Source organism: Marasmius oreades, chromosome 10 (assembly GCF_018924745.1).
Source record: "Marasmius oreades isolate 03SP1 chromosome 10, whole genome shotgun sequence".
Taxonomy (NCBI): Eukaryota; Fungi; Basidiomycota; class Agaricomycetes; order Agaricales; family Marasmiaceae; genus Marasmius; species Marasmius oreades.
In genome coordinates this window covers 1,103,259-1,124,487 of record NC_057332.1, presented here as the reverse complement: position 1 = coordinate 1,124,487, position 21,229 = coordinate 1,103,259, and the positions used below count along the sequence as shown (strand labels likewise).

The following is a 21,229-nucleotide window of genomic DNA, read 5'->3' as shown; positions in this document are numbered from 1 at the left end:
TTCATCTGATGAAAGCTCAGGAGTACAAGGTTGGAATCCTTTATATTAGTAGGCTAAAGTTGTTACTCTGCATTGAAAGGAGGCAGTTCCTGTTTCCTCCCCTTGACAGGCCAGACTTCTTCCATCGTGTCCGCATTCCAGATCCTTCCTCCTTTCGCAACATACTTCAGTTGAAGAGTGGACCCAATCGGTCCCTCAAGTAGATCCACACCACCAGGATATACCAAGAAATCACCTAGCTTCCCTTCAGCTAATGATCCGACAGATCCAAATAATCCGAATGTCTGTGCGGCCCACGAAGTAGCTGCTTGCAAAGTCTGATAAAGTAACGTTAACAAGTTTGAAGCGAATGATTGCTATTTAGATTCACCTGGTAGTTGGACAATCCGCCCTGTTGCGTGAAAAACAATTCTGCGTGATAGTTGAGGCCAAGTGGCGGCTCGCCATGGGCACCGATCAAAGTTTTGCCTCCTTGACTGACCATTTTGGCCAAGGATGCAGAAGTATTGAAGAATTGGTACGCTACAATAAGTCATGCGTCATTTTCAATTCCGGGGGGAAAGTCAAGAAGGAAATGAAGCAGCGAAAAGTACGCACAGCTTTTGGGACGAGAAGTGGACTCCGCCAACGTATAAAGGATATCGTGGCGGATGAAGCGACGAAGCTTATCGTTGAACGGTATGTCCTCGTGAGTCCAGACATATTGTTCACCGAAGGTGCTGCCATAGTGGACAATGTGAGTAGGCGTTATGGCGGTTCCACTTTGTGCAAGGAGTTGTAGAATGTCGTCGTAAAGTACCGGGATCGGAAGCGAGTGTTCATGGGTAGTCATTCCTAGGGTGGTGTTGTTAGAGAGGAGCCTGTAGCTAAGAGACAAAGAAAAATTATTTTCACCATCCAAAATATAGGTCAAACCCCAATCCAAACTCATACCACCCTCAGGAACACAGAGCATACTCAAGTTCTTGGCAGCGAGCAACAACCTCTGCCTGCTAGCACTGTCGGTTGCGTAATAGCCATGAGCATGGAGGGAGGATTTTCAGCAGGGCTGACAGCTTACCGGATGGGTTGGTTATAGTTTTTGTACGAGATACCGTAAGGTCCTCCTTCAACCTTGATTCGGGTCAGGATAGCCTTCGCATCTTCTTTATCGACTGCCGTTTGATGAAGTTCATTGTCAGCAGCTCCGTAGATGACAGAGCCGGTGTGCAAAATTCTTGGTCCGATGAAATAACCGCTTTCCACTCGTGCACGTTCAATGAACGTGTTCAATGAACGTGTTCACCGTATCGGTACTCGGGCTGAAAGAGAGAATAAAAAAGTGTTGTCAGCTATGCAAAGAACACTTGCGGTAGAGGCGACCGGTCCATACTTGTGCATTGTAGTAACCCCATAAGCCAGGAAAGTCTCCATCTCCCACGATTTGGCCGGGTGAGGGTTGGTAGCGCCACTCCAGTGGGCGTGAACGTCAAGGTATCCAGGGACGACGAAGCCTAAAGATGGTATCATAAGTCCGGGATTGATTGAGGATTCACAATCGCAAACGCACCTCCGTCGGCCTGAATCACCTCTGCGCCGTCCAAATCACCATAATTCAATTCTCCAACTGACTGTATAACCCCATCTTTGACGACTAATGATCCTCCCCGAATGAGATCGGTATGCAAATCACCAGTATGCATCGTCAGTATGGTCGCATTCTGGATGACGACTTTGGAGGTCGTTTTAGCATCCTTCTTCAGACGCGCAATGTCAGTCGAGTGCTTGAATATAACCTCCTGGAACTCGAGAAGTCCTTTGACACAAGCAACGCCAAACGTTTCTGGGTCGCTTTCAATCTCCGACTGGCATTGACTGAGCTTGGATACTTCGAGTGAATGCAGGAATGGACCTTATGGGTGGATAAGCGTTCAGAGGACCCAGGTCACACATCAGATGTAGGAGTGCTTACCCAAGAACCAGAATAGTTTCTTGCCATCACCACTCCATGTCAGGGAATGACCTCCATCTACACCGACTCGGGCGAGACCCTCTGTAGAATTTCCTGGCTTCGACCACACACCCTGATCATCCTCTCCGCCGCTCACGCTGCTACCCGGTGCAAAGTAAGGATTAAGGAAGTCCACAAACGCGACATTCTCAACAGTGAAGCCAGAGTCATCTGCAACATTTCGGCAAAGAATGTCACCCTCCTCCACACAATCGAGCCAATCCCTGAACCGAAATTGCTTTGGCTTAACGGAGGCACGGAGCTCTATACTGGTCCTTCCCTTCGCGAGGGTATAGTGAGGAGGTTGACCGCTTTTGACCGTTTCACCAGTCAAATCAATGATGAACGCTGTTTGCTCTTGGTTCACGAGAATTTTGTCTGTATCGACGAATTGGATCTGGATCGCAGAGGAGGGTCCGACCTGTGAAGGTACGAATCGTATGTTGTTTAACTCCAGGGTGCTTGCGCCATTGTCGAGAGCCGCAAGGTCGAGGTCTGCGACGTAAAGACCAGGCTGCGAAGTAGCGACCATATCCCCAGTCAGCGAATCACCTGCAGTCTTCACGAATGCAAACTTCCTCTTTGTATCTCCAGAAGCAGACAGAACCGGGCTACGATACCTGCCCAAAGGGAGACCGCTAATTTCAAAGGCCTTCCTGGATCGCAAATCCGCCAATTCAAACGAGGTGAACGATTTGTCCGACCAACGCCCATGTACTATCATGCTCCCGGATGTACCAGGTACAAATGAAGGGAAGTAATAAGGTGCTGTCGATTGGAGAACAGGAACGTTGGTGATGTTTGGCTTGCCAATGTCCTGCACAACGGTTACTCCGGCGGCTTGGAAGACTGCTCTTTTCCCTTCCTGATCGACTCTCAAGTCTTTGAAGGCGTATAGTCGTGAGGTATCTCGAGTTTCTAGCCCGACCAAGTCAACAGAAGTTTGGTGGCTGTGCAACTCTCCGAGGCGCACCTCGACCAGAGCACTGAACGGAATGGTACGAGGTGGACTGGCTATGACTCGCTCTCCAAGCTTGTTCTTCTTCAATGGAACATGGTGAATCTGCCCGGCTGCCCATATAACAATGCCATCGCCCTTGGGCGTAAATGCGAAGGATGGATATGTTCCCATGGGAGCATAACTAGGAGTATCATCGTATGTGAGCCCATCCCAAGCGTAGTTCACCGTTCCAGTTTCGAGGTCCCTACATGACCACCTCATTAGATCGGATATCAATCAATGAAGGAGTTACTTACTTCAATGCCAAAACCTCTTTATCTCGAACACGCCTCACAAATGCTAACGTTCTACGGTCTCTAGAGAGCTCGGGGCGAGACGCACCTCCAGGTGCGGAGTCTACCAAAGTTTCAGTGGCGCCAGTTGTAAGGTTCTTAGTGATAATGCTGTATATTCCCGCATGAACGTCTGTTGCATTTCGTGAATACCACGGTTCAAGCCAAAATTCCTTTAGGGCTGACCTTTACTATACTCAAAGACGGAGGCATCAATCACGTTCTTTGAGAAAATTAAACCGTCGTCTCCGTTCCAAATAAGTTGTTCAGGTCCGATTTGTTGGTCGAAGTAATCGACTCCTGGAGGTAGTGTCCTGCTCACCACGCGTTTACCACTCTCAACAGGAATAGGATCTTGTCCCTCCCCTTCAAGTGAAGGAAGAGGATACTCCCACCCCTCGCCAGCACCAAGCGATCGTGAAGAAGTGTACCATTTAGTGGCAACCACTGATTTCCCGGAGGGGTGGAATCGGGCATCAGACACCCAGCGGAAGGTCTCGTTGGTAACTCTTTTAGCTGTAGATGAAGAAAGTCAAAACAAAACTCGGGTCGGGCAATGGACGACGCTCACCATCAGCCCGGCCTTCACGAAGTAATCGCCTTCGCTGCCTTTCCTTTGTTTCCGCAACACCTCGGATCAACAAATCTTCATCTTCGACCCTGAAAGATCTTGCTTCTTCTAGGTAAGGGTTCGAGTTCGACCTCAAATCCATTGCCTCACAACCTTTCCACTTTGTAACCCAGATATTCTCCAATCCAAGTCCAGCGTCACTACGGAATACCAATTTGTCGCCGGCAGGAGAGAAATGGGGGTCAGAATCGAAGGGTACCCCTTGTAGAATAGGACGAGCTTCAGCTTGTTCGCCAGCAAACTGTGAATCCAATACGTATCGACCAGGAATGCAATAGATTTCGCCCAGCATATCGAAGACGACATCGCCAGAGGTAGGATGTACGTCAAGTCGTAGCCATGTTCCCTCGGTGACGCGATATTGCAGAAGACGTGGATAGGGAAAATCTGTGGATATATCCCAAGGAGTTTGGTTTCTGATAGGCCATATGTTATCCTGAAATGAATCCGCTGGATCGTCGTTCTCTGCGAACGCGTTCAGCCTCTCTACCAAGCGAACTTTAGGAAGGAGACTGATGAAGTTGGTGAACGTGACGGCGACAGCAAGTAGAACGAGAACTGCGAAGACGCGCTGTTTCGACCGAAAAGGTCGACCAACACGGGGGTTCTCCCACTGAGCCTCAGGTTGGGTCTTCATCGCGGGACTCGACAAAGGTTGTCGTTTCTCAGCCCTTAAGTATAGTTAAATGCATTATTTGTACGCTTCTGTCATCAATAACAATAATTGCGCTACATCGTCGGTTCAGTCGGTTCAGTCGGAGTCACCTGTGGGCATCCGATGACTCCGAGATCGGAGATGAACTGCCGACATATTGCTTCTATTACTAAGCATTTTATTTGTTCCGGATGACCCGGTGGTCCGTGACCGTTATCGCCGGCCGTCCCAACTGATAACGTTGTGTAGTAACGAATGCCGACACGCCCGATGAAACAAGATCTAGTGGCCCTTCAGATCGATCAGATGCAAGTAGCGTTAGATACTGTAAGAGAATCCAATGAGCGCAGGAGCGGGTAAAATGATCCAGATAGTTCAGCCGACTAAAGCCTTAAACACCTCATCAACTCTTCTCGTCACCCTACCTACACCCAACCAGACTCCGATAATCGCAGCACAGTCCACAACAAGCAGACCAAGGGCCGCAGCTATGAATCTCGGTGCAAATACTTTCCACACCATCAAATGCCTTCGGAGGATTGCAGCACTTATGGCTGTCCCGAGTAGAAGAACGGAGAAGTATATCATCACCCCGAGTGCAGCCAGGGCCGATTCGTGGTTGATTGGGTTAGATAACGAGACAGACTTCTGACCATCACCTTGTTCTCTCTCTCTCGGACTGCCTACACGAACTGCCTTGGGTTCTCTATTCCATAAACCGAGCAAGGGCGCTCCGACCCCAACCAAAATCAACCCTCCGAAAGAATTGAGCAGCACCGTGAGAGGTGAGAAAGGATAGGCGACGTTAGGTGTTAAAATGAACGCAGATTTCCATTGAATACTCGATATTGTTGCTTGGTGGCCAGTAGCGTAGAACGTATGCAGTCCCAGCAGTGAGACGGTCATCACATCTGCGAATTTTATGCGTGGGTGGAAGACCTCCGTGCTCGTACGTCGCGATATATCATTCGTGTCCGTGTCTTTATCACCGTTTCCCTCAATCAACTCGGACAGACGTCCACTTTCAAAGGCAGCTTCCAATTCCTTTACATCTTTCACTCCATCTGCAATTTCCAAATAACACATAAACGCGACTGTTGCTAATCCGAGTACGACCTGAGCAGCCAACTGCGATGAGAACCATACCCATATCAAGAAGATGGAGTAAAAGAGCAAGTACGGTGCCCCGAAGGCGTTGCCGAACCCAAGGATCCTAACTTGCTTTTTGCCGCTCTCGTCACCCTTTTGTACCTGGATGCACAACGGTTCTCTGAACCAGAACCATATCCCTGGCAAGACGACAAATCCGAGTGCTATCCGAGCTAACCAGGTTCTCGTCAACCGTAAGATTGTAGCCGCAGATTTACTATCTCCCCAAGCAGTAGTGGTTTCCGCCCACTCCAACATCCAACCCACGCTGCCTGCGAGTAAAGCTGGCCCCAGGATACCATTGTTCCATAACGTTGCTAACCCTCCATTTGATTTTGAGGTGCCCAAAAACACTTTATCGACAGCGTACATCACTCCGAATCCGACAGGTAGCACCGCAACAAGTATATGGATTGGTGCGCTCGATGACGAATAAAATGTTACATGGCAATAGGGCTGTTGCTCTTCTCTGCATACAGTATAGTATCCCATTGTCCGAACACAAACTGCGAACACAGCCGAATGGATGAGAATTCGTCGGCGGAGACGCGAGGTCGGAGCTCGCACGCCGGTGAGGATTGCTGGGAAAACTGATGTGGTAAGAAGAAGATAGAGAACAATACGGTCTTCCCAAAAGGTGAAGGAATTTGATAGGAAGGATATGGCGTGAAAAATGAGAACGAGAGGAATCGAATAAAGAGTGTCGGGGAGTTGTGGTGTTGAGATTCCTATTGATACCACGCAAGATCCGAATGGCGCACAGAACAAAACAAGGTCCAAAGTGCCAATACCCAAAGGCTGGAGGTATTTTTGGAGGGTAAAAGAGATAATTAACGCAACCGTGGTACCAGCGACAGCACCACGGAGGCTCATTACGAGTTTGTGATTAATCCAGTCTTCCCATCGATGATCGGCGCGTGATAACCTGCTGTACACTCCCCAGGCAGCCAAGACCCCAATACTCATCAAAGCCAGACCCAAACCCATCAGTAATGGGTTGAATTGTGCCCACATCGACCTGCATTCGGAGAGAGCAACTCGGTTGTAATTCGAATGAGCAATAAGCTTCTCATCAGCGTTAGATGTCAGTGAGATTACATTCCAAGCGGAGAGTAGACGTTGCCAACCATCGTCCAGTTCTCCGCCAGAAGGGCTCTCGCGATACGTCTGCAGATAAGTGTGGATTTGGGCAGAGTTAAGGTAAAGAGCACGAGAGAAAGTTGGACCGAACAGCTCTGGAATAACTGAACCAAGGTTATTGAAGGGAATTGGCAAACCAAGAAGTAGGGATAGGGTGGGTAAAAGATCGATTTGTTGAATACGTCTGTGTGGTACTGAAGTGCCCGGAAAGGTGGTGTACTCAATAAGACCAGACGTAACTGGGGATGAATCGGGGCGCAACGGGAAACCCTTGCTATAAATCCATAGCGCAGATGATGTCTCGAGTATGTCATCTCCACCATGGTCTCCAGAGGAGTCCATACCGTGATCACCGAGAACCACCAATAACGTGTCGTCGTCGAGCAATTCTACGACCCGGGTGAGGACATCATTCATTTGATCGAGCTTTGCTTTCATGCTAGGGTGGTCTGGACTGACTCGGTGCCCGACATGATCCACACCGAGGAAATGTCCAACGATAAAGTCAAATGGCTTGTTCGGGTCCTCCAAGAGAGGAAATAAGTGAGTGACGACACCGTTATCGACAGTGTGCAGGTCTTCCACGTTGAACGAATCATAAGGAAAAGTGAGATTGGGGTGAAAAGAGTCTGGAAAGACGGACATCCAAGTGTCGTCTCCCATGAAAGCACACTATGGGAAAAGGATCAAAACCACGAGTGAAAAAGGAAAGTACCGACACGCACCGTTTTGCCTGCAATTCTCAACTGCTTGATAATAGAGTCCTCAGCTATCGAAGACGCTCCAAAATTGTTTCCCAAATCAACAAAGGTCGGTAAAGACCCGGTTGTAATGCCCTTGATGCGTTGTAAAGTCGTTGTTGGAGGGTCAGCATATGCATTGAAAAGGAAGGAGTTTCGAGGATATTTGGCTGTTAGTTGGCGCGGTAAGGTCAGGATATTATGGTGATACGGAGATGGCGGGGATGGTGGATCTGGCGAAACAAAATCGAAACGCAACGCGTCGATAATCAGCAGGACTGTGCGACTATGGGTTGCTGGAAGTGTCCGGTTGAGGGAGGTTATCTCTGTCAAAGCCAGTCGCGTCAAAAGAAAACCGTTCTTGAAGAGATACAATCCAGTTAGGTGCACGAATGCTAGCCCAAGGAGGAGGAAGACGGCCCTCGAGCTCATCGCATGTAAGGGCAGCAGACGGGTCGGACAAGACTGGAAAATTTGGAGGTCCAATATTTCTTCTGTTTCCGCCTAAAACTGGGACCACCCAATATTTGTGCCAGATGCCAGAACTTGTATAAGTAGGAGGACCGTTGAAAGTGTGGGAAAAAGCGAGACCTGCCGTATTTGCCGAGATGCCCTTTATTTTCGTTCCGAATGCACCCCGAAACTCGTAAGTACAAACACTGATTAGAGCCCTCATTTTAACTTTTTTTTTTTAAATCTACGAGCATTTGTTACAAATTATCATAGGTAAATAGCATACTTCCCAGTGTTGAATTGCAATCGTCAAGCTTGATTCAGGGAAAAAAGCGCGCCAGTCCTTGACGGTCCTCAGTGTACCATTCAAGTTGAACAGACAAGCTCGATTCAGGCTACGCCCCGAGGTCCCTCTATTCTGACAGTGTTAACATAAGTATACTATGAGCCACACAAGAGTAGTCAGAGGTTGCGTGACGAGAAAAACTGGTAGCACGGTGGAAGATCGAAGGCTTCCGACACTTATATCGTGTACTCGAGCTCACTGACTGCAGAAGTTGGATGCAACACATGTCGGGCGTCCGACCGTTCTCCGGCGATTCCAAGGTAAAATGATAGTAATCGACTGACTCGCAGGTCGCTGGAGGTGTGCAGTACCTAACTGATTTCGTCACTTACTATAGTAGAGCACACGGGGGCTCCTTGAAGTTCCCCAGCTGTCCCCACCTCACTAATACGCTTCCGAGCGGAATGAATGTATCGTGCCGGAGTTCCCTACTAAAACATAGAAAATCAGGTATCTATTAGTAACCTAGGACAGAACGTACCAAATCGATGAGATATGGGGCTAAAGTGAACAGCAATCGCCATACCGCATAGAATTCTCTCATGTCAGATACCAGCATACGCCTTTACCTGATATAGCTTTTTCTATGGCGAGAAAAAGAGTTCGATCGCCAACTCGATTGTGGCCCTGGGCCTGTACGGATTTGGTACGAGTTCTCTGGAGCTGAAGGACAGCCGCTGGCTATCTAGATTGTTCATGGATTTCATAAGATGTATCAAGAAGAACGAGCGCCATATATCGTACTTGTTCATAATCCCGTCCTTCGAAAGGGGGCTGCGCTCGCTGTTTCAGAAATCCCATAAGTCAAGGAGGGGAGATTGTCCCAAGATTGTCCTCCATAACGAGGCGTTCAGTTGATTAAATTTGGACGGTTTCGGTTTTGATTCGCCGTTGTCGACTGCCACGCAATTAGATCACTAAATTACCACCGAGTGTCGTTGTTACGGCTTGAGGTTGCCAGCCACTCTGGCAGCGGCGTGGAATTTACGCGACTCATAGAGTAAGACGCGAAAAGTACTGGCAATGATTAATGATTGTCCCATCTTGTTCGTCCATTTTGAAGGACGCCACAACGGGGTATCCCTGCCGCACATATCAGTCTTCTGTAAGGACAGACGGGGCGCTCGTCCCGTAATGAGGGAGTAGAGGGGAGCTCTGATAAGATTGCCATAGAATATCGAAGGTACATGACCTTCAGTTCGGAAAATCAACGCATCCTTCGTCAACCTAACGCGGGGTGACCGATGATCGATGTCAGACAACTTATCAAAAATTACCGTACTCACGTCGGATATTGGCGACAAGGACTTAACTGTACATGCATGTGGAGAGATCGAGAACTAGACCCAAACGTCGATGGACTAGTGTCCCAAAGACATACCGCTTGTTTCATCACTTGAAACATAGTAACGAACTCTATCATCGAAACTCAAAAAGATGACCCTTCTGACACGACATCGCTAGAATAATGATTGTTGGCAGATATTGATACAAACACTGAAATTGGTCCTACCAAGGCCAGACACTCTGATCCTTCCATTCACTTCACGTAACGGTTTCTTGGTTTTCGATGTACCAGGAACACAGCCAACTTGCGAGTAAAGGTATGCATGACGAAAGCCAGCTGGTCATGATGTTGCGAGCGACCGAGGGCCAGATAAATATTTCATAAGAAATGAATTGCATCTCGAAGCCAAGAAGCCAAAAAATGCAGCGATGTATCGATGTATCGATCGAGGCCAGAGCAACTAGGTATTATTGTTGAAACTGGGGTTGAAATCCAGGGGGTGGTGGTGGTGGTACATGGCCAGGGAAACCTTGGACATTGAATCCAGGAGGTGGTGTTGGTGAAAACTGACCATACATTGGCATTTGAGGTGGTTGCATAGGAGATGCGGGTGGCATTCCTGATATGGCAGGGGGGCCCATACCAGGAGGAGGAGGCATTTGCATCTGCATTGGTATCTGTGGGGGCATGACAGTCTGTTGAGGCGTAAACCCTGGAGGCGGTGGGGCTTGCGCCAAAGCGCCGGCAAATTGGCCTTGGTAAGGGCCTTGGAAAGGCATCGGAGGCCGACCACCAAACGCTATCGGTGCAGGTGGTGGCCGAGCAGCAACAGGTAAAGCGTTGTTTTTCCGTGCTTGAGTAGCAAGTAAACGTTCAGCAGCTGTGCCATGACGTTCTCCCTTTCCGTCCTTCTTGAATGCGTACTGAACTGTGATAGCCTTGTTCATTAAGAACTGCCCGTTCATTGACTCGATAGCGGCGTCGGATGCCTCAAAATCCGTGTAAGAGACAAAACCGTAACCTTTGGAGGAACCAGTACTAGGGTCCCGTGCAATCTGACGACGAAACTTGAGCTCACCCAACAAGCGTCATCGCGGTATCCACGCACCTTTGCAGTGGTAGCCATGAGACCGAACGCACTGAATGTGTCATAAAGTAGTCGCTCGTCGACATTTTCGTCCAAGTTACCGATGAACAAGTTCGCTCCCACGTCGAGTTGTTTCTTATCAGAGGATGCCTACGAGAAAAGATGACGCTATCAGTTCTATATAACCAACAAAACGAGCTCGTAAATCGCGCGTACCTTATTAACCCGAATAGGTTTCCCCCACAATTTGATTTGGTTCATAATTTTGCATGCGTATTCCGCATCTTCCTCTGTCAGGAACTCGCAGAAGCCGTAGCCTTGATGAGCCATTGATATTCGGTCTTTGGGAAGGTGCACATTGACTGGTTATTTGACAACTCTTAGTGATGTGACGATGACGGAGGGGAAAAAACTCACCGACTGGCCCCGCCTGTAGCATAAGTTCCCAAACAATAGCATCTGTACAACGTTCATCGAGGTTTCCCTGGACGAAATTACACCGGTAAGTGTTTGCTCGTTGAAGAGAAGGGTAGAAATACACGCACAAGATAGACAGTTGCTTCTTGGTTTCTGTCATCCTGTGGACGCGACATGGGGTTCCCAGTCCAAGTTGAAGCCGAGTGTTATGGTCTGTTTGTGGCTTGACGCCGTGGCTAGCAAATTTGCTTTGGAACTTTAGTTTGTGCTCTCACTATTGACCTCCACCCACATCCTCAATGTCAATTTGAATTCGCGTTAGAAAATATCAATCTCACTGCGGAAACAAGTAGCAGTTACGTATCTGTAATCTCTGGCCCTAGCAACACCCCGTTTGAACAAGGACAACTACTCTTGTTACGACAATCATTTCTGCTTCTCTGCGTCCTCAAGACCTGGTCGATCTCCATGGAATATATTTATGCAATATTCCGATCACTTCGATTACTGTTTCTGGACGATATCTGTCCCTCGGATGCGATACCGTTGACAACAGCCGTTATGTTCCAGAGGAGAAAGCCTTTAATCCCATTTCTGCTAGGCCGACGCTCTCGCTGTACATCTATCACGTCTTTCGACCCCTGTTATTTATGTCCCGCCTTATGGAAGGGGTAACAAACAATCTATTCCTGTGCTGATCATTTTGGACTCATTACTGCTTGTCACCGGCCACTTACCAACTGTGCCCCAAAAGTAGCATCTGACTCGGTACCTCATAGCTTGTTATGTCTAACGCAAGCTCTTTGTATAAATACACCGCAAAACTCGCTCGAAGCCTGGACATCGTCCGAGACGCCAACTCACTGCACCCGTCCCGTCCTCTCTGCAAAGTACGGCGATGTCAAAACGGGTCCTCTATCTGTTAATCTCGATGCTCATTTTGGGCTTCATTGTTTCTGCTGCTCCCATTCCTGCTAAAAAAGCGGTAGCGGGGAGGTCTCTCAAGCAGCTCAAGCTGAAACGAGGCGACCGCAGTCCGCTGAAGCGCGATGACCCAAACCTTCCCAAACCTTCCGGCTAGTACGTGCGATTCATAGAACAAAACAAGCTTGCTAACAAGTACATTGTAGCCCGACCAGGCGAGATGATGCGTACCCTCCTCAGCCTTCAAAGTGGGTGCATCTTTCCGAAAGATTTGATAGACTCCCACATTATTCTGCAGAAGCTATAGAAAGTAGACAGCCAGCCAACCGTGACTGCTACGCTATCTCGACCTAACTAGTCCTGTATGTCCGTCAGCTACCTGTCTTCCCAAGCCACGCTGCCTCAGTTATTGATAACATACCCTACCAGTTTCTCGGTGTCGACTCCACTGGCCTGTTTCTATCCGCTTTATGTATAGTGTATGGTCTCATATGAACATCAATGCTTGACTCGTATGTAGTGTAGATCTGTTTTAAAAGAACTTGTTCCGCTTTTTTGGCCTAGTGTTCCCGTCCGGATATCAGTTAAAGACTCAACTGTTTATCTGCGCGCCCAACTTGGGTTGCACTCAATATATAAAGTCATCAAGTTCAAGGGGGTCCATCCTTCCCGAATCTCCTGCTCAAGTGTGTTGGATGCACGATTCAGAGGTGTGGCTGATGCCGGCGCTGCGGGCCAAAGCTACCCAATTTAGGTTAAAACCCGGACCTTGGTGTGGTTTGGTTTTTGTCACGTGATGGCCTGCTGTGCAGGCGTTGCAACCAGTGCTTCTCAGGCTCTTGCGACCAAATTCACACCAGTCCCTTTACCAACTACGTCTGTTCTCTAGACTCTGTATGTCCCCTTCCCCCTCAATTTATCCTTACTCATTTCTCTTATTCCTTTTACTCAATTTTATGCAGGTTCTCCACTGAGCGATTCGACTCAAGAGTAGTTCCTCTCCTCCAAGGCGATCAACTTCTTGTAGATTTCTGCTCCTTACATCAAAGCGCCTTTGTGCTTTCTCTTCATTTGGTCCTTTCGAGTGAGTTCTCTACTTTATGTCATTCAAATCCCTACGTTGTAGGCTCTCTCCATTCTCCGAAGCGTCATCCACGAGACCTTCGGCTACCAGCGCAAAACGAGGGACGAGGGATATGACACCATCATCATTATTTTCATGATAAGGCGAAGAGATTAACTGACTTGGCTTCTCAGGTCGTATATTGGACAATGCAGACTATCAAGTGTGTAGTAGTTGGCGACGGTGCTGTGGGTAAGGTGAGTATAGGGCTCACTCCTCAGTTACTATCATTTACTAATACCGTTGGCCTTCACCGCAAAGACCTGTTTGTTGATATCGTATACCACCAACAAGTTCCCCAGTGAATATGTGCCAACCGTATGTCCTAACGACTCGCTCCGCAAACCATGGATTCAACCTCTACTAGGTTTTTGATAATTACGCTGTCACGGTCATGATTGGGGAGGACCCCTATACATTAGGTCTGTTTGATACCGCCGGTGCGTGAAACAGTTCGCTTCTCGTTTGAACTCGACTTGACTTTACCCACTCTTCGCTTACAGGTCAGGAAGATTACGATCGTCTTCGTCCGTTATCGTACCCACAGACGGACGTTTTCCTTGTCTGTTTTAGCGTAACATCTCCCGCATCGTTCGAGAACGTGAAGGAAAAATGGTTCCCAGAGGTGCATCACCACTGTCCTGGTGTCCCATGCCTGATCGTTGGGACTCAAATTGATTTGCGGGACGACGCTCAAGTTATAGAAAAGTTGGCGCGACAGAAACAACGACCGGTAACGAACGAGCAAGGTGAAAGACTTGCACGGGAGCTAGGAGCAGTGAAATATGTCGAATGTTCGGCGTTGACGCAAAAGGGGTTGAAAAACGTGTTTGATGAGGTCCGTGACTTTTCTCTCAACAGTCACGATAGACTATATTCAACAAAGTCTCCCTTCAGGCTATCGTTGCTGCCCTTGAACCACCCGTCGTTAAGAAGGGCAAGAAACTGGGCTGTCTCATTCTGTGATTTTTGTTGACACCGTTATGACGACTGTTCTGTGCACATTATTCATGACTTCTCTCCAACGTCCACAACGCCCATGACAGATCTGTTTATATATCCTCCCTTCGTTATCTCTCTCATCCATCTTCATGCTAGAGTACAAGTGCTGAGGGAAAGCTGGGCTGTGACCACGATGATACCGCGTTCATGATTCGGTTACGGAAACGGAACATATACCGGGAACCTCATGGGCGCTTGTTTCATTTATCATTTCCCCCCCTTTTGTATTTCACGGCCTAATTATTTACTTACACTATTCTAAATTTCTGGGTAAGTTTTAGCTTGCGGTCAAGGAAACGACAACCGAACCTGAAGGAGCGCAAGAAACCAATTATACAAGAATAACCTAGTAAGTACAATGGAGGTATCAAGATGAGATGGATGATGATTCAATGTTCAAACGCGGGAATCCGAACAGGATTTAGAGTCGGAGCTGTACACTGTAACTGTGGAAGATGCAGGCTGAGGCCACCAACTCAACAGTCCAGACTTGGTCCCAGTTATCAAAAACCCTGGGCGATTACCAGAAGCTTCCGAGGACTATACGAAGAAGAAAAAGCCGTCAGTTTGGAGCTCAAGCAGCTGCCGTTCCCATACCGCGGTAGCCCCGATGGCATCATCTGTGGTTGAATCATAAGGAACCAGAAATCTTCAGCAAGCTAAGCTAGAAGCCTCACCGTCCTCCACTCTATGGTCTAGACCATATATAAGATTTCCACTTTTCGTATCCCATATGAAGGCACAACCTTGGTTGCTTCCGAAGAGTACACCCTGACCTTGAGCAGCGAACCTCGCACCGAACCCATCAATTTCCAGCCCAACCTTGGAGTAGGCTCGATCTAGTCTACCCCTTCCTTCCTGCTGGAGGTTGACGAGTAAAGATGTGGTCCTTAACGTTACTAATGCGCTACTTTTCGCTGCATCGGCATCGATATGGGAACTACGTAGTACGTAGGGTCGGTCAGTGAGGCTGTTAAGTTCGGGTCAAAGAACAGATAACGTTACATTTTCCCCTTCAAGAAAGCTAACGCGCGTAAGGTCCCGTTCGGCACTTCACAAATCCACCTGGCAGGAAAGGAATGGTGTCATCTGTCCACTCAGGCTGTCACCAAGAAAGTAAAAAATGGAGCTCACAAAACACCTTCATTCGTTCCACCGAGGAGTGTTCCGCCATGTATGAACGTCAACGCAGTCACATCAGGCCTCATGATTGACCGCTGTATCTGCCATAACCCTTGGATATGAAAAAGGGAAATAACGATGATAAAAGATGGTGAAAAGGAACCGTAATAAAAACCGCTCCTTACCCCTATTCCATTGCCACACTTTGACCGACTGCTTGACGGAGATTGCGATCAAGTCTTTTGTGTACGCCATACAACAGCACTCATCCGAGGACAGCAGGGGCTTCCGTACGACTCTGCGATCTAGAGCGTCCGCGACCTTGCCCCATGTCCAGTGATTTTGCGCCTATTGTGAGCAGATGCGATAAATTTCTCGGCCATCTCGATTCACGAGTGAAGAGTACTTACTGTTCGTATCCATTTACCAATAATACCGTCCCCTCCAAAAATCATGATTCCGGCATCACCTTCCATCCACGCAAGACTGATAACCGGAGCATTATGCCCCAACCGCGCCATTTCAGCCCTAGTGTCACTATTCCATATTCGTATTGTTTGATCGGCACCTGAGATGAAAGTTTTTACCGAACCGAATCCTCAGCGACGGTGTAAGGTTTCTTTTTAAATAAAACACGCACAAATCAAAGCGATCAACTTTCCATCACCACTGGTTTCTATCTGTTTTATTGACAAGGGACCATCGCCCGCGAGAGATGCAGTGAAGTTGGCTTCGATTGTGGGCCACGGATACAATTTGCGTTTTTTCCGGCATCGTCCTATCGCGTCCAACGCATTGATAGGTTCTCGTTTGATTCCACGGTTTAAAGAGGTTATTGGTTTCGGTGGTAATGGATGTGTTGCTGTTGATTGCTCGCGTTGAGTACAGGGGGCCGGGGAGAAGTGAACGTATGTTGTTCCACCCACCAGGAGATCGTTTATCAGCGTTGCCGGATACAGAGTTGGCAGTGCCTTCGCAAGGAGTTTGAGAGCCCACGAAGATATAGATATACCGTACAGAATGGGTAAAAGACGTACCCGATGGTTGAGAAACAGGCGGATGTTTGGGTGTATCACAACATTTCAGACTGGAGGAAGATGAAGAGGTGGCACGGGAATCACTGGCAACGGCAAATGGTTGACTGGAGCGCCGTTTCGGCGTCAGGGGACTAGGAGAACATGATTCCCGTTTAATACCTGAAAGTTTTACCTCATGTCATTTATGGACAGACTAGAGGAGGGCGATAAGGACAGACCAAGAACAGACTCACTTGGAAATTGTCGTGACGAGCGTTGTTCGGGCGGCTTGGTACTGCCGGAGGATTTAACTGCAGCCTTGGTATCAACCGAAAGTGCGGGTAGATCTGAAATACGTGAGAGCAAGGAAGGTGGGCAGCACGGTGGCTTTGCGTCAATCGGCGAGGAAGAATGGTCAACAAGGTCGGATTTTCCTGAAAACACGTGAGACTCGGATAGAACTTCCGATATATCACGAACAAACCTTGTATTGGAGGAGGGTCAGGGAGTGTCACGCAATCCAAACGTTTCCATTTGGAAATGGTATCTTTCCCTTGAGAGGGTTTGCCTTGTGGTCGTCGAGGAGGTGAAGTCGGTGGCGGGGGTGGGGGTGGGGGTGAGGCAGATGGAGGGGGAGGCAGCTCTTTTGGCGGTGGCGGAAGCGGTGAGGATCGTGAAGGATTCAAAACGTTCATGATCATTGAGGAGGTATGATTAACTGCCAAAGCGTTTGTTTTCGTAGGAATGGCATTCGAGCGCTTGTTCGGTCCCCACCCACCTCCAATAACCACGAGTTTTTTGGATTTGGACGCGTTGACCTTTGCCGCTACGGCGGGGGGCATGAAAGTCCCAGGACTTGATGGCCTGATGCCAAGGGAGTTATGATATGTTCCCGCAGGAACACATGGACCGTTCCCAGATCTTTCGACTGCAGTTTTCGTTGCCACAACCGAACAACACACATCATCTCGAAGTTCTTTAGCGTGTGTTTGGTCAAGAGATATTTTAATGTTGGATGCCTTTGCCTTCATACGGGGTATAGGGGATGTACGACGTCTCGTAAGGCTGTTTGGATTGATTCTAGTACTATCAGAAGGAAATGACGATGTTATAGAGTCTGTGCGATTCGGCTGAACAATCTTAGTGAAAACACAAACAGGGTTTAGACGATTATCCACTCACTTTCGTGGTATCGGGTGTAATACATATCCTAGATTCTTCACTGTCCGTTTTTAATCGAGAGTCTCCAACAAACTCTGTCACGAAACCCCCAGAGACGAAAGGATTGGGAACCGCTTTGTTTCCGCCCTTAGTCTTCTCTGTCACTGCCATTACACTTAACGGGGCGGGGTTGCGAGCGAGCATCGGCTTATGGTCGAGGACCTCGGAAGCATCATCTTCTGCCTCAGATACCTCCATGTCCTGTATTCCAGATTCAGCATCAGAGGAACACTGCATATCCTCATCCTCCCAGTCAGTGTCCGTTTTAGCAACACTTGCTTGACTTTTCTGCTTGACTAGAATTGGAGAGCGATGAAGGAACAAATTGAATTCACTCACTGAACAAACAACAGGGCGACTTTGCCTGGTGAGAGGGTCGTACCTCGGCTGGTTCTTGATTTCCTCACGTGTAGCTGTAACTGGACTTCGGTCTTTCGATCCTGATCTTTCCTTACAACCATATTCACATGTAGAACGTTTCGACAAGTCGGTCTGAGTGAATACAGATCGACACTCCTTTGGTTGAGCTGAAAAAGATTGGGACAGGACACTTGAAGCGGACTGAATGGCGAATGGAACGCTAGGATCAGGAATCGAAACGGGTTCATCTGTATTTTCACGTTAACAGAAACATGAGTCTTCCGCCTAACAGTGATTTTCAAAAGAAAAAACACGCGCCTTCAAGTTTCACCTGTACTCGTTCTCGTTTCATCCAAGTCTTCCTCATCTTGGGGGGAACAGCAAATTTGGGTAACGGAGAAGGAGATATTTCCTCTTCTTCTGCAACTTGAGTCTCTTCTTCGTAGGAAATATCATGGGTATCAATGGTATCCGCCGACAACATGAGAGCTTGTCCCTTGAGTTCCCCCTCCTCGACCGTAAGCAAAATCTCTCTTCCTGGCCTGACATCGATGCGCTTTTGAGCAAACAGGCCGAAGTAGGTCACCCGAGAAGGTTCTCCATCATCACTTGAGTCGTCGTCGACTTCAACGCGTCGCAATACAACGTGAGCCTTTATAGTAGATCTGTGTCGAGTAAACCGAAGGGGGCCTTTCACGCCGAGGACCGAAGACACTAATATCGGTTCGGTAGATTCACTTTCGGAGAGACTAGAATCCTCCATGCAAGTTCAAAAGAGGGACTAATGTTGAGGGTGAAGACTTGTCAAGGAAGGTGAAACCACCAGTTACGCGACGACACTGATCCATAGGCTTTAGATATTATCACGTGTCATACATACGAGCTCAAATTCAATTTGCGCAAACTAAGCCATGCATCGTGTTTCTCTACGAGAAAACAGAAATAAGGAAAGGATGGGGGCAGATAATATCGCCAATCCAATCGACAAAGATTAAACGGTAAAAGAATGAACTATAACTTAGAACAAATCTTCCCTCGGGCTATATTGGGCTTCCAGGTCTGCATCGCTCCTCCTCGCGAAGTCATGGCTAAAACGTAACCTCGAGTTCGAGAGCAATTCAATCGAGCTCTCTGAATCCGACACCTCCACATCCGACCATGGATCATCAACCTCCATAGCGAGTTCTGAGAAGAGGTCGGAGCTCGAGGAGGTGCGCGATAGGATAGGTGAAATATGCGGGTTGTCAAGGAAAGAGGACGAGAAATCCAGAGTTGGGAGCACGAACGAATCAGACACCGCGTTTGGAGAGAGTGATGCGCTTTCTGGTGTACTAAGTGGTCCGGAGATGCCTGATAGAATGGAAGAGGTGTCGGATGATTCGTCGTCCTCGTCGTACACAGACCTCTGGACGTGCTCTTCTTCAAGAACACACCATCCAGTTCCTGCTTCCCCAATGATGCTACGAACTTCGGCAATGGACCAGCCTGTAAATTCGACCTTTAAGATGGTACACACCCCCTCTTTGTCTACATGGCTAGCGTATGATGAGCAGACGACACCCCGTTCCCAAACATTAGCGGCATCGAGACGGGAGAATAGCGAAGAGACTTTCAGCGTATGCAACTCATGATTATTGTGGGTCGACGCTAATAAGGAAAGCGGCAAAAGAGGATGACGTCCTGAGCTGCCGTTCGGATCGAGTGGGACTCGACTGGTGGGGGTGGGGGCTAGAGGAATAAGAAGATATGTCGTGATATCGGGGACGATAGGGGTAAAGTATTTATCCATCTCTTGAGTGGTAAGGACTGCGGATTCAGTGGGGGCAGCATGGGTGAAAGACGGTGTTTGGTTCTTTGGCTTCAACATCTCCCCCTTGGACGACTTGTTCCCCTCCTGAATCACTTTCTTCATCACTGCCCGATCCCTCTTGATCTGAATATCCCAATCTGCTTCATATAGAGCTCTGCCGGTGATCGGTACGTTCTGAACGAGGTTCTGGAAGACTGAACGTCCTGAATGGAAGTTCCTTGCTGTTCCTAACCCAACTTGAGCAACCGAACGGGATGCAAAGGTGGGTGCATGTGGAAAGAATAACGGTTGAACGGGTCGTGCCAAAGCATGGCGAACTGGATATGATAGCCTCTGTTGGATCGTACTCATACGGCCTGGTGCTGCAGCACGAACCGAGTGAGGGAGAGTCGAAGCATGGGAGAGTTGGAGGCCAGGTGTGGTGAGATGACCGATGAATCGAGTGATGAAAGTGCGGGTTTGGGACAAGATTCGTTGTGAAGATGAAATATTCGACGGGGCTCTGGGTTTCACCCGCAAGTAGGCGGGTATATGGATAGATCTGCCACTAGGGAGTAGCTTGGACACACGCGGAATACCGCGCGGTCCATGCGATGACAGTTGCATCGCTGAAGTGGTGGTTCTCAGTTAAGGAGCTCGAGGTGGTGGAGCTCATACTTACGAGAAACGAATTGCCGCCAGTATTCGTAATTGATTGACGCACACGTGAAAGCTATTGACAAATTCGCCGTCACAGTGTCACAGTCATACGTTACGTCGTGAACTGCGCATTGGAGCCTCTCCTCCTCTCGACTACGACAGCGACGCATCATGATGACTTCGTCTCGAAACCCTCCATCGTGTTGGAGGATTATCTCATGCTCTACGTCACCCAGTTTCACCCAATAAACGGTATATAAGGAGCCTCTTGTAGCTCTGGCGATTCTCAATAACCTCACTTCAATCACCTACAACATACAACAACTCTTATCATTATCATGGCTGACACTGGACGTCAATCTTTCACCGACAAGGCCTCGGCTGCTCTGAAGGTACGTCGGCGAAGCGTTCAAGTTCGTATACCGCGCTTATTAATTTTCTTGTAGCCCGACTCTCAGAAATCCACCACCGAGCATATGGGTGACAGCCTGAAGGGCAACGCCGACAGTGCTGCTTCTACCATGCAACCCCAGGGCGAGAAAACCACTGGCCAGAAGATGGGTGACACCTTCAGCAGCAACTCCAACAATAACGATGTACGTCTTATCTTGTACAAAGGTTAACAATGACTAATAATTACTTACAGAGGTCCATGCTTGACAAGGCAAAGGATACTGTCGGGCTCGGAGAGAGGAAGTAGATGATCACTATGTATTCATGAACATGTGCGGTTCGGACTGCAGTAACATATATAAGTAGCTTATTGTACAATGTATCATGATCCCACCTTCAATACATGTAAATCTCGCAACTCAGAAATAAT

At 48.3% G+C, this 21,229-nt stretch overlaps 9 protein-coding genes across 10 annotated transcripts; 3 read left to right on the top strand and 6 right to left on the bottom strand.

The window, feature by feature from the left end:
* Window positions 1–62: 62 nt before the first annotated feature.
* Window positions 63–955, bottom strand: E1B28_002420 (uncharacterized protein; the record flags this gene model as incomplete). The annotated part of the gene is made up of 4 exons (XM_043159340.1): window positions 63–317; window positions 371–522; window positions 598–834; window positions 895–955. 4 exons carry the CDS (start codon window positions 953–955, stop codon window positions 63–65), a joined length of 705 nt encoding a protein of 234 aa, XP_043002940.1.
* A 300-nt stretch (window positions 956–1,255) lies between these two features.
* On the bottom strand, window positions 1,256–4,551 carry E1B28_002419 (uncharacterized protein; the record flags this gene model as incomplete). The annotated part of the gene is made up of 7 exons (XM_043159339.1): window positions 1,256–1,301; window positions 1,373–1,493; window positions 1,550–1,891; window positions 1,952–3,195; window positions 3,248–3,416; window positions 3,470–3,799; window positions 3,855–4,551. 7 exons carry the CDS (start codon window positions 4,549–4,551, stop codon window positions 1,256–1,258), a joined length of 2,949 nt encoding a protein of 982 aa, XP_043002939.1.
* Window positions 4,552–4,944: 393 nt separating this feature from the next.
* On the bottom strand, window positions 4,945–8,030 carry E1B28_002418 (uncharacterized protein; the record flags this gene model as incomplete). The annotated part of the gene is made up of 2 exons (XM_043159338.1): window positions 4,945–7,530; window positions 7,584–8,030. 2 exons carry the CDS (start codon window positions 8,028–8,030, stop codon window positions 4,945–4,947), a joined length of 3,033 nt encoding a protein of 1,010 aa, XP_043002938.1.
* Window positions 8,031–9,845: 1,815 nt separating this feature from the next.
* On the bottom strand, window positions 9,846–11,393 carry SF3B4 (Splicing factor 3B subunit 4). The gene is made up of 5 exons (XM_043159337.1): window positions 11,318–11,393; window positions 11,190–11,256; window positions 10,989–11,134; window positions 10,794–10,922; window positions 9,846–10,740 (listed from the first exon to the last, which is right to left on the bottom strand). Exons 1-5 carry the CDS (start codon window positions 11,363–11,365, stop codon window positions 10,153–10,155), a joined length of 978 nt encoding a protein of 325 aa, XP_043002937.1. The 5' UTR covers window positions 11,366–11,393; the 3' UTR covers window positions 9,846–10,152.
* A 613-nt stretch (window positions 11,394–12,006) lies between these two features.
* Window positions 12,007–12,727, top strand: E1B28_002416 (uncharacterized protein). 2 transcript variants are annotated; one of them, XM_043159335.1, is made up of 4 exons: window positions 12,034–12,269; window positions 12,320–12,361; window positions 12,412–12,483; window positions 12,543–12,674. In XM_043159335.1, exons 1-3 carry the CDS (start codon window positions 12,088–12,090, stop codon window positions 12,425–12,427), a joined length of 240 nt encoding a protein of 79 aa, XP_043002935.1. In that variant the 5' UTR covers window positions 12,034–12,087; the 3' UTR covers window positions 12,428–12,483; window positions 12,543–12,674. The 2 variants fall into 2 exon arrangements, with proteins under 2 accessions (XP_043002936.1, XP_043002935.1); XM_043159336.1 differs by having other exon boundaries at window positions 12,007–12,269; window positions 12,320–12,727.
* A 224-nt stretch (window positions 12,728–12,951) lies between these two features.
* Window positions 12,952–14,542, top strand: CDC42 (Rho GTPase). Its single transcript, XM_043159334.1, has 7 exons — window positions 12,952–13,007; window positions 13,076–13,197; window positions 13,371–13,433; window positions 13,498–13,554; window positions 13,604–13,676; window positions 13,740–14,074; window positions 14,134–14,542. Exons 3-7 carry the CDS (start codon window positions 13,386–13,388, stop codon window positions 14,200–14,202), a joined length of 582 nt encoding a protein of 193 aa, XP_043002934.1. The 5' UTR covers window positions 12,952–13,007; window positions 13,076–13,197; window positions 13,371–13,385; the 3' UTR covers window positions 14,203–14,542.
* Window positions 14,345–18,720, bottom strand: E1B28_002414 (uncharacterized protein; the record flags this gene model as incomplete). The annotated part of the gene is made up of 16 exons (XM_043159333.1): window positions 14,345–14,496; window positions 14,548–14,778; window positions 14,836–14,858; window positions 14,916–15,178; window positions 15,244–15,303; window positions 15,373–15,472; window positions 15,546–15,708; window positions 15,771–15,928; window positions 16,001–16,222; window positions 16,287–16,331; window positions 16,398–16,556; window positions 16,631–16,810; window positions 16,861–17,506; window positions 17,559–17,885; window positions 17,937–18,205; window positions 18,276–18,720. The coding sequence occupies 15 exons, from the start codon at window positions 18,718–18,720 to the stop codon at window positions 14,635–14,637; spliced, it is 3,204 nt and encodes a 1,067-aa protein (XP_043002933.1). The 3' UTR covers window positions 14,345–14,496; window positions 14,548–14,634.
* Window positions 18,276–20,413, bottom strand: E1B28_002413 (uncharacterized protein). The gene has a single exon (XM_043159332.1). The coding sequence runs from the start codon at window positions 20,371–20,373 to the stop codon at window positions 18,976–18,978; it is 1,398 nt and encodes a 465-aa protein (XP_043002932.1). The 5' UTR covers window positions 20,374–20,413; the 3' UTR covers window positions 18,276–18,975.
* A 46-nt stretch (window positions 20,414–20,459) lies between these two features.
* E1B28_002412 (uncharacterized protein) lies at window positions 20,460–21,221 on the top strand. Its single transcript, XM_043159331.1, has 3 exons — window positions 20,460–20,798; window positions 20,853–21,002; window positions 21,053–21,221. Exons 1-3 carry the CDS (start codon window positions 20,745–20,747, stop codon window positions 21,104–21,106), a joined length of 258 nt encoding a protein of 85 aa, XP_043002931.1. The 5' UTR covers window positions 20,460–20,744; the 3' UTR covers window positions 21,107–21,221.
* Window positions 21,222–21,229: the final 8 nt, after the last annotated feature.